Genomic DNA, 12,161 nt, shown 5'->3' on the forward strand with positions numbered 1-12,161 from the left:
ACGACAGACGGGCAAGTAGTGAGAAAGTTGGAAGGAGTCAACAAGTCGGTTGTGTGCATAAAAAGCAGTAAGGTATGCTTAATAAATGCACAGATATAGAGAGAGCGGCAGTATTATATAGTTCTCTGTGAGTTGCCTTTTAACAGCGAAGAGGATAAACGTTAGAAAAACTAGGACGAAATTTATTTTAAAGTACTTATCTTTAAGTTATCTTATTGTATTGACAAGATGTGATTGTCCGAAAATAACAAATTGGAATTATTCAAGCCCATGCAGTGGAGGCTTCAGGTTTAGGCAGGATAACTACACGGCTTATTTTTAAATTCAAAATACCCTAATGCAACGCTATTGGTTTTGAACTTTTAAAAAATGCTTTTAAAAAAACCCCAAATCAATGTCATACCAAGTTAGAACTGCAGAAATTACCTCGGGTTGATAAATACGAAAAAACGCTGGCATTCCGATATGTACCTCTTACCAGTGCTGTACCAAAACGTTCTATTGGTGGGGGGGGGGAGGGGTGGAGTATTCATATATTCATCTCATGTTTGTCTGATTTCATTTCTTCTAGTGATTGCTTTCACACTAGAAGATACATATATGAATATTGAGTACAGGGCCGTAACTAGAACGATAATTGGGAGGGTGTTTATTCATATATTCAGTTCTGCCCGACGGGTTTCTTTTGTACGTGCAATAGCTTACAATTGAAATCCGTCGGGCAGAACTGAATATATGAATAAACACCCCCCCAATTATCGTTCTAGTTACGGCCCTGATTGAGTAAAGTAGCCATGCAGCTTTTTTTTCATGTCTCGTACGAAAAGCCCTATACTCTTGACATGCATCTTGATTTCAGCGATTTTTGTTTGTCAGGATTATTCTTTGAGTGCACGTACCATGGTACTGCGGTTTTATCCACTGCAAATGCATAAATAAATAATTAAATACTGCTTTATATTCGCACTTATTTGCGATCTTATTTCACTTACAAATTACAATTCCAGTTGGAAATTTATCTATTGAAATTTATTGGAGAGACAAACGATAGACAACACACCTCTATCTTCAGGTCAAAAATTCCACGCTACATTTCAGAAGGAGAAAAAATTAAACCTCATCAACCGGCTTTTTTCTTTAGGCTTTTGGACTTACCATAGTGCAGGGAGAACACGGGAATCCTGGCTCGCCTGGACTGCAGGTTATTAATTATTATTTGAGAATTTACTTTTTGTTTGTTTTCGTGGTTAGGCGTTTGAATTATGTCTTATCCAGGAAACCCTGGGGCAATGGAACACACGCAGTACCCTCATTTTCAGTCTCGAATAATCGTCACTGTATATAATTCATTATCTTTCAATTATAGATTAGACGTGTATAATAATATAATTATGTTATACTTTCACTTTACCTTAAGTTTAATTTTCAGGGTGACCAAGGTGAAAGAGGATATTATGGAGATACAGGTCGCAATTATTACGTATGTCATTAACCACATGATATAAAATGCGGACTAGAATGCGCAGGCAAAAATATTGAAAATGAGATCGATTTAATTATGGCATGACAATAGAGAACACCACATGCATGCATGGATGAGCGCGGAGATATGGAATTTATTTCGAGTGTTCAGGATGATTCTCACACCAATGATTCTCACACGAAGCGTTTTCAGCAATATTTTTTTGAAAAGTCATAGTTACTGCTGAGAGACATTAGAGCAGCAACTATTGCCTCATAGTTACTGGTGATTTTTTAATTATGAAATTATACTAATTATTTTTCACATTGCTTGGTTTGGTTTATTCTTGTCGGGGAATATAATTATTAAGAAATTCTAAAAAGCATATAAGCATATCAAAGAATATATAAAAAGCATTTTCATTCTATTATTATACTATAAATGCAACCTCGGCAATAGGAAAAAATAAGTACGCAATTTTGAAGCACCTCCGGGGTATGTGTTTTATGCTATCATTACTCAAAATAACAACCGGGTAGTGTCGAAGCTCCTCGCAAGAATGATTTTCATTGGCTGAACTTTACAATACATTTCTGTTTTATGCAACCAATAGCATAGCTTCGTTCTTTAGAAAGCATAGAAAAGCATTATCCAATTGGACGAAAGCTTCCGAGAGCTGCGACATGACGAATTATAACACATAATATTATCTGCTATACGCTCTGAATATAACAAGACGCCTGCTCTGGTGTTAACTCGGGCATGCCGAGTACGTACCAGTCTTCAATATAACATTCGAACATAAACAATACAAAAGATGATGCCTTGCGAACCTAAATGTTGTTCGATATTCACACATGCAGAACATCGCTAGAGCTTGAATTAGCGTGTAATATGTGTAATGTGTTCGGAAACGTGAATGCTTCGTGCTGTGTTTGATCGTATTCTTCAATTGTGTGCGAACTGCGACGTGTCAACGCGCCCATACACGACCACATCTTGTTAAACGGCGAAATAGCAGCGATATTACTAAAATAGGACCAGAAACTACATGTTAAAAAATAAAAATATATTCTGACCCCAATTAAATCTACACTTAATCAAACAGCACCAAAAGAACGGTTTATTCGTTTCTCATGGAGGAATTGCCGTATCATGTGAGCGAAATCAAATCGCGCATCGGAAAATTGGCCAAAGATTTCGAGCATGAGCTAGCGTGGTTAACAAGTTTTATTATTTCCTACGAATACAATACAAAACGCCTTCAGAGTTAGGTCAGCTATCACAAAGGGTTTGATCAAGAACCTACGGCAGCTTATATAAGTTTGTTTATGCATTTCAAACATCTTGCATGCTGTCTTAATTTATATGCATCAACAAAAAGTTCAGGTGATTTCCTGCCTCGTCTTCAGTCGCTTGTAATTGCAAAAATAGAGATCAGTGTCTGTGAGGAAAGCTGTGACCGCGCGGGAATTATGGGAAGTGGAGAGAGGGGGAAGCCCTAGGGTGCCAATTAATCCACGCACAGGCGAGGGATTGTGGAAGAGTCAGGGCAATTTCTGCTCAATGTCAAAATTTGTTTCTTTTTAATTTCGACCACTTGAATAAATTAATTCTGCTACATTGCTCACAATTCAAAAGAAGCAGACGAAACTTTTCGCATTTCGCTTGAAAATTTAGCCCTTGGAACTTGGGCTTTTGATAAATAAATAGATAATTTGTATTTTGAAAGAATTTGATCACTGTGTAGTTTAGTATGTAGATAATTGATATAATTAAAAATTCGTTTATTTTTATTGCATATGTACATCTTTGCACTTCGTGGCATGTAGGTTATCATGCAGTTAGTTTATTTTCATTAAATTTACGAATTTACGAAACCTATAACACCGCTCGCATGATTATCGTTACTAACTTTTCCCACCAGCTCCACTAACAGCGAATTAATTAATTATAATTATGCTTTTGAATTCTCTTCAATGTAACCGCCTAGGAATTTCAAGGTCCACGAGGATCTGATGGGGCTCGAGGACGTAATGGAGAAATGGTAGGTATTACACGAAAATTGTCTACACTAATTCTTGTCTCAGCATTTTGTTCAGTTTGGAAGAAGAACTAAAAGAATGGACAATTTGCGTGTTACACTAACTCTCTGTCTTCACCATCCATTTTCTATCCATTATCGTTTAGAGAATCAGAAGTCCTAAACTAGAATCTGGTAATAATTGGTCTAACAAATTAAAAAATATATTATACTTTAGGGTGAAAAAGGACAACGTGGTTACAAGGTATGTTGTAATGCTCAAAATTGCCAAAATTTAATAATTATACTTTATAATATCAAATTTTCTCTCATTTATCATATTCTCTTTGGAGGCGGTGGAACATAATATTAATATAGGCACCACGATACACCTAATCTACAACGCGCGTATGTGACATGTAAGGAACTCTGCTTGAATTATAGAGGTTTAAATGGTCTTAATTTCGAGTGGAATTACACACACTTCATATTCAAGCCAGGAACAGTTTATGAAAAATCAAAATCACGAAATTCAGAAGCACATCGTACTTTAAAAAGTATAAAAGTTCAATTGTTCAAAAATGTAAATAAACCGCATGATACGTTCGCTTTGTCTTAAACTTTGCCTTTGGAATAAAAATAAAAACAAAACAAAACCTAGGCGAATTTTCAACTCCGTCGCTGACGCCAGAGTAATAATTATGTGCATACTTAATATTCATCCTGTGCGACGGATTTCTATTGTACGTATATATACGCTTTCAAAAGAAATCCGTCTGGCAGAGCAGAATGAATATTCATTCTCTTCAATTATCCCGCTCATTTCGGCCCCGTTAGCTTGTCTAAACTCGTTGGCGTTTTGTCTCTACTTTTAGGGCTCACGTGGTGCACCTGGAAAGGACGGGTTTAATGGACCAAAGGTCAGCTGAAAAATTGACACCCAAGGGGTTTTGTTTCTATACATGCACTGCACTGCAGTGTAGTGGATATGTTTATATAATACAATAATATATATATATATATATATATATATATATATATATATATATATATATATATATATATATAAATATATATATATATAATATATAATATATATATTATATATATATATATATATATGTATATATATATATATATATATATATATATATATATATATATATATATATATACACCCATTTGCAAAAACGTTAGCCGCAGATAGATAGATAGTTTAGATACTCGAAGTCTAATTAGAATTGCATATATGAATACAACATTTGCATGGGATTTCAATCATATTACACAACATATATAATTCTAATTGTGTATATATATATATATATATATATATATATATATATATATATATCAACCCTCTATGTACATTTGATAAATTGGTATAATAATTCGTTTCAGGGGTATATTGGTGAATCTGGTCCGATGGGTCTGAAGGTAATCTCTTTGAGGGCAATTCAAAGAGATGGGAAATGATGTATTTTACCTCACAGTTTTTCAGTTTAGGTTTAATCTGCGCTGTTGGGTATAGTTAAAAGAATATATAGAAACATGTGCAAATCAATCAATTTGTCCACGAGATATTGCATACCACAAACCCATCCCATTCTGCGTAGCCTGGTAACGAGGCACTTGTAGAGCGCACTTTTGAACTGATATAATAAATAATTTAGAGTACGGCAGATGCGATTTTCTTAAGGCCATGTTACACAGTGCAATTTTTCTTGCAACTATTACTTGCAATGCAATTCTACTTTTAAGAGATGTAAATTAGTGAAGAGTCTTTAAAATGTAAGTGTAAGAAACTCCATGGAGTGTAATAAAGACAAAAGTTTGGTAGTTGCCAAATTTACAAATCTTAAAAGAACAATTGCATTGCAAGTTGCAGAAAAAATTGCACAGTGTAAGGCAGAGCCTTTAGTTTTAAGAATTTCTTTTGCATCTAAAACATAATCAATAGCGTAGCAGCCTAACCACTTTCCCCCTATGCTAATATTTTGGTGTTTACTGATTGTAGACACAATAAATTTCTAAAGACATGAATAATTTTAATAACATAATACGTATCTTGCTTTACCTAACCTACGAAAAACACAACGAGATTTGTGCATATATCATTTAATCAACAGTTTTTTTGTTCCTGTAGTGTTTCTATATGGGTCCCTACATGTAAACCTGTTACCCTTGATATATTGGCCGTCCCCCCCCCTTTCGATGGGCGGTCCAAGTTCTGCACGAGTGTCCAGGAGACAAAGTTCATGGCTAAAACGAGTAACAATTGTATTAAAGGTAAATTCTTTATCATGCATTTTTATAGGGTGCGCGTGGAATTCGGGGAGAAGTGGGAAGTCAAGGTGAAGATGTAAGAATACGAATCCTTATATTCGAAATTCGCATCAAGTAGATAATTTCTTACCTATATTCTAATTATATTCTATATTCGTATTATCCTTTTGTTTATTGCGGCGCACGGGGTTATTAAATGATCGCTCGACAAAAAACAATAGGACAATGGCATTGATCCCCAATACACGGCCTCAAATTGCATGGTCAAATAATTTTAGGGTCCGTTTAAATTAATGAAGCGAGTTATCCCGGTTAGGCGAGGTGACAACTGCATAATTATAATGAAAGACTAATCAAGTTAAGCCTTTGATGTGATGCGCTTTTTACCTCGCCTAGCCGGGATAACCCGCTCCATTTAACAGCAGTGGCGTAACTATAGAGTGATAATGGGGGGGGAGGCGAATATTCTTATATTCAGTTGTGCCCTACGGATTTCTTTTGTAAGTGCAATAGCATAGAATAGAAATCCTTCGGGCAGAACGTAATATATGAATATCCCCCCCTCCAATTATCGCTTCAGTTACGTCCTTGGTAAACAGGCCCTTATAGTGATTATTTCAGTTGCGACTTTATTTTACTATATTTTTCAATTATAAATTCTATTACGTTTACTTCAATCGATAATGTTACTTAAATTTGGGTGACTATTTTTTTCGTGTGGCGTTTTATTTAACGATAACGGAAGATCCGATCTTTTAAAAACAAATGTATTTGCAAATAAGGACGTTAATTCTTGAAAATCTGAAAATATTTTCATTACAGCTTTCTCCTTCTTTAGAGTTTTACAAAAAGCTAACTTGCTCTTAAGTTGCAGATCTTGTGTGCATGAGTAGTTTAACAAAACCTGAGCAAAAAGTTCATTTTAATGCATTTTTAGGGCGAACCAGGACCTGATGGACTTACACGCGAAGAGGTTAGGCACTTAGTGTTCTTTTGCAGAAAGTGAAACATTTAGCTTCTTAACACTTATTCAAATTCACGAAAGAAGAAGAACTCATCTCTGCCTTGGACGTAATAGTAGAAGAACCTTACACAAAAAATGAGCAGAGTAGAGAATTTCATACAACATTTATTATAACATTTCATAATCATCTTACCGCATATTTTAGACAGAGCTAATCACGAATGCGTTGATCCATTCGTTAAATGACTACCAAGTTAGAGAAAATGGTTACTACAATGACATCTATCACGTGACATCACGTGAATTGACTGATGGCAGATCAGACACGGGTGGTTGGGGAAGTGAAACGATATGGACTGGGAACTATCTTCAAGCTACTTACATTCGTCCGGTGTTTGTGACATCTGTCACAGTGGCAGGAGGCTTTATACCATCTTGGAATTATAACGTCAGACACGGATATGGAAATTTAAAGCTGCAATACTCTACTGATGGAAGAAACTGGGCAACGGTAATAATACAGATTGCAATCTTACGAGTATTTACAGGGAGTAGATTATAGCCCAGCCGCATTGACAGTGTCTCGGGATAACTAATAAGTTGGCTGGGAAAAAGACAAATAAATTTTGCTGAAAGGAAAAACAGACTGAACAGCAGTCGTCTAAAAGGCTGTTGACTATGATAGGAAATTTAAAATATTTTCGCACTTGGAACAAGGCATTAAACCATGCGCCAGTGGCACACTCTTTCATACAGTTTTTACCTTGTCCACAGCCCTGGTTAAATCCTGTTTACACTATACCGGATTCGCATAGTCCCTGATATCGACACAAAATCCTCAGGCTGGCTACGCCACTGAAAGTGGGGGCAAGTATATGACCGTATTTCAAAACCTTTCCACTTTGCTCTTTAGCGTGTCATTTTCCCTTCACCGGTGATGCAGAGAATGGTGACGTTAAATTTTTATCCTACAGTAGCTCAATATTGGCGCCTGATATCAGCAGAAAATAAATGGGTTGGAACAACTGAGTTTGCATTGAAACCTTTGTTGAAGATATGAACTTTGGGATTGCGTTTGAATAATTTTTTTCAATTATTTTTTCATTTACAAAATTTAGTAATTTTTAGAAAATATCAAGTATCCTAAAACAAAGAATACACCAATTATATATCCTCCTATACGCCTAGCTTTCTCTCTTTTTTCCATTTAGAAGCATGCGTTAGCAATCAATGGCACATAATTCTTGCTTGCAGTAATAACAAATTACTAACGGCGAAAAAACTCGTATAATTCTAACTCACTTAAAAGAGAATAAATGAAAGACATACAAATACTAATCGACCGACGTTGGCCACTAAATTTCGACCTGTCACTTTCAGTAGATTTGTTCTCTGCCTTTGCAAAATGTTTTCACAGGAATACATCTTGCTCTTGGGGATTTAAGATTCCATAATTAAAAGTTTTAATTTGTCTTTTATTTATGCATCAATACATTGTACTGATTTCAGCTGACTGCGTAATTAGGTTTTCAAATATCGGAAGTCAACAAGTGCATTGGAAGAATAGATGGCAAGTTTTCTTAATATGCAGGTTTGAATAATGAGTAATAGTGAATGGAACCTTGTCTTCCAGATAAAAAAAAATTCCACCTCATCCTTAAATAGATGATTTTCCATTTTAAGGTAGCTCGATACAATTTTTCGAAATTCTTAGATGCACATTTTAAACAGGGATATTAAGCACCTAAATATTTCACTATAAGGCTAAAAGTTAATATACTTTGCAGGAAACATATCTAGAGCGGAAATATTCTCAGAACTTTTGCCTGGCACCCGTTACCATGGTAACAGAGGCGTTTCAAAATGGCCGCCAAACAGGGTTTACCCGTGTTTATATCACAAACGAGTTCGGTGACCCCCAATTTTTTTTGCATTAAACGTTTACGCCATAAATGCTTTATCTATAAAAAAGTTTTAAAAAAAATCTAACATGGGGAATTTTTTCTATTTACAAAAACGTTATTTTTGCTTATTAAAAAATTCCCCCATGTTAGAATTTTTTAAAACTTTTTCATAGATAAATAATCTATAGCGTAAACGTTTAATGCAAAAAAAATTGGGGGTCACCGAACTCGTTTGTGATATAAACACGATAAAACCTTGTTTGGCGGCCATTTTGAAACGTCTCTGTTTCCATGGTAACGGGTGCCTGGCAAACGTTCTGAGAATATTTCCGCTCTAGATATGTTTCCTGTAAAGTATATTATAATTAATTACTATAAATAATATACATAATTGGAAAAGGATCTGTACAATTGTACAAATTGTTATAGTCTAAGATAATTTATGCTAATGTATACAATTAGGGTCTCGAACACGAACGAGCATGCTTTATACTTGTTTTATGTGTTATCCAGGTTGAGCGTTAAATATACCGTGTACAAGTCAGTGAATGAGACTTAACACAAATAAATGACTACAGCGTTATTTCCCACTTATGCATTAAAATACCACATGCTTCAGTTCGTAACCAGGTAACGTGACAATTGACAATTTGTTTGCTTGATACATGATGGAACTTTGATTAGTTGAGCTAATAATTATAATGTCTATAATTTACTAACGGTTGCATTCCACTTTGTTTCTTCTGTCTAAAAGTAAAAATTTACAAAGCTAAATGATGTGGTTAAGTTCTTTTTTTTATTGCTTTTTCACTTTGCGAATTTCAATGGTACGTATGTTACTGAACAAAACTTTGCATAATTCTACTGTGAATCTTTTATAATATACTGTGATTAATATATCTTTGGGTTGACTAAGGTCCATTAAGGGCCGTGACTTTGCTTGATGGTGCATGACAAAAATCTCTGAAACTGACTGAGTGCATGTACTTTTGGTCAATAAAGTAATAAAAGTTACGTCTTACTAAAGCAAACAGCGAGCTTTGCTGTGTGATCTTGTTTAAAAAATCGGGCAAAACTGGTAACTCTACACATAACTTACTTTATGAAGGGTGAATGAATGGGACAAATTTTTCCTAGTCGACTAATCTTTACCCCTAAAATCCTAAATTGAAAACAATAATTGCAGCGATGTGGTGATAATGTAAACAGTGAAATAGGGAGTACTGACCGATAAAAGAATATGTTGACCGGAATAAAGTAAATACTAACAAAACAAGGGTGGAATATTTTTGAGACGAGGCCGGTAAATGTACTTCAAGGGTATTTGAGTCCGAGTTCCTGTATGCGATTACTCCACACCATCAGTAGCGTAGCCAGAACGTTAATTGGGGGGGCCCATATTCATATATTCGTGATACGCAGGATTAATTTCTTTTCAAATCAATTGTCTTTACAGTCTGTAAACATGAATATATGAATATGAGCCCCCCCCCAATTATCGATGCTGGCTACGCCACTGCACACCATTCCATCCCTCTACTTGGAAAAACTCGTCCTAGGAGCCTCCTAAGGAGAATTAAACCATTTATCTAGGATAAAAAGATATCGAAATCAGAAATGATTCTGATTAGTCATCAGAAATGATTCTGATTGGTCGTTCACGTACGCCGGTGGCATGTTGTAATGCAATTTGCACGGTTTGGATTATCCCCGTTCCCAGAGCCTTTATTTCATCGCCAGAAGAAATCGCGGACTTAATTGGGAAACGAGCTTGACCGAGATTGATCCGCGAAGGTGATACACTCTATAATTTATTTGATTTGATATGCTTAGTTTGATATCTATTTCAAAAACCTGCTTTGATATGCCAATCTCATGATAAATTCAAATATTTATTAAGATATCCATGCACGCAGAATATTTTCACGAAACAAGTAGATATAAAATTGCATGTAATTTGAAAGGATCAAGAAAAACAATTAAGAAAAATAAATTGAAAAGTTTACAAAAAAATTTGCTGTTTGTGTTATAATTTCTTAAAGGCGACTTAGACTTATTGTCTAATCAAAGGTTTCAAAGAAAATTCAGTTGTTCCGGCCCATTTGTTTTCAGTTGATCTGAGACGCCAATACTTCGCAGTGACTGGCTGAGGCAAGTCGTAAAAGATCATCTCAGCATTTTGCACAGGTGCAGGGACAGTTCGTGCCTAGGAAAAGAAAGGAAGGAACGTATATTATTTTGTGTATTAATTAGTTAAAAAGATAGAATCAGCCTTTCTCATATTTTCTAGCTTTTTTCTGTCTGCCATTAGCGCCGTATTTAAGCCAAAAAAAATTTACTTTTGCGATTGTTACTAAGCTTTCCAATTTAGGCAGAATATGTCTCGCCGGTTGTGTATTTACAAGTTCCGAAATAATGCAAGGGAATATAGTAGCTTCGTGTACATTATATTCGTCTTTTATGAATGGTCCGAACCGTATTCCTATAATTCAACTAAAGAGGCCCTTTCTTTTCTCTTCAAACAAAGTAAAACCACTACCTTTAACCAACTTTTGCCATCGAAAGAATATTCCAAGTCCAGGTCCGCGTATTCTGGCTTCACATCATGACCCCAAGATGATATGAAACCTCCAGCTACTGTTAATGACGTGACGTAAACAGGGCGAATATAAGTTGCTTGAATATAGTTCCCAGCATTTTCTGACTCGCTGCCCCAACCACCGGTGTCTGATCTTCCGTCAGTTAGAACACGTGATGTAACGTGATAGCGATTGTTGTAATAACCACTCTGAGACACGAAGTAGCCATTCAGTGTGTATATCTCCATTTCCTGTTCCATCTGAAACCAAATAATATTTCCATAATTATACGGAATATACTCATAGTTTATATATATTCATGTCTGGCAACAAACACGTCTGGATATGAAGACATAAGCGTACGCCTCTCCTCCCCCCCTGAATAGTTAGGCTAAGGCCATTTTTGGAAAGCGAATATTTGAATCTGTTCTCGGCCGAAGGAAATGGGCTACCCTGGGTATGGATTGGCTTTGTTATTGCCGTTAGTTTATTTGCTTCCGGTGAACTCTAAAAAGACTGGAACGATAACTTGGCCGCCATCTTTGATGGCCGCCATGAAGGCCAACAGCTGATTTTACACTACCAAAACAACGTAAGTTTTCAGTACACACGAGCCCATCACATCTGAGCATGAATGAAAGCTTAAAACAAGCAATATGTTACTCATTGTTTTTTTTTGTTTTTTTTTGGTAGGTAAGCTAACGAAAGAAATAGAAGTACGCCTATATGTGTGAAGTTGTTTTGAAGACAATGCCACGCTGCCTCTTAGTTATATTGGAATGTATTTGCATTAGTCAGTACTTGACGATACAAAAACATCGATAGGGAAATACAGAATCTACGTTCTACCTTCCTGATAATCAATTTACCTTAGCGCCGGCCTTTCCTTTACTTCCTTTTTGACCCTCAAAAATAAATAACGATGTTAACCAAAGGAGAAATT

The 12,161-nt window shown here is 35.6% G+C and overlaps 2 protein-coding genes across 4 annotated transcripts in view; one reads left to right on the plus strand and one right to left on the minus strand.

Moving 5' to 3' along the window:
• LOC114537107 (collagen alpha-1(XVII) chain-like) overlaps window positions 1–12,161 on the minus strand; it is a 101,930-nt gene that overhangs the window by 83,257 nt on the left and 6,512 nt on the right. Inside the window, exons 9-11 of one of the 2 annotated variants that reach the window (XM_028558243.1) lie at window positions 12,088–12,123; window positions 11,179–11,478; window positions 10,572–10,845 (exon numbers count right to left, since the gene is read on the minus strand). The exons of the other annotated variant lie outside the window; for it this stretch is intronic. Of the exons in view, the coding sequence (XP_028414044.1) occupies window positions 10,693–10,845; window positions 11,179–11,478; window positions 12,088–12,123 (489 nt within the window). The 3' untranslated portion in view covers window positions 10,572–10,692. Of the gene's footprint in view, window positions 1–10,571; window positions 10,846–11,178; window positions 11,479–12,087; window positions 12,124–12,161 lie in introns of those variants that run through there. 2 annotated transcript variants of the gene reach the window in all.
• The window catches only part of LOC114537106 (collagen alpha-1(XX) chain-like), a 34,354-nt gene that overhangs the window by 9,758 nt on the left and 12,435 nt on the right, over window positions 1–12,161 (plus strand). The window lies entirely within an intron of this gene.

The sequence above is a fragment of the Dendronephthya gigantea genome, unplaced genomic scaffold, assembly GCF_004324835.1.
Source record: "Dendronephthya gigantea isolate DGI-Jeju-01 unplaced genomic scaffold, DenGig_1.0 000150F, whole genome shotgun sequence".
Taxonomy (NCBI): Eukaryota; Metazoa; Cnidaria; class Anthozoa; order Malacalcyonacea; family Nephtheidae; genus Dendronephthya; species Dendronephthya gigantea.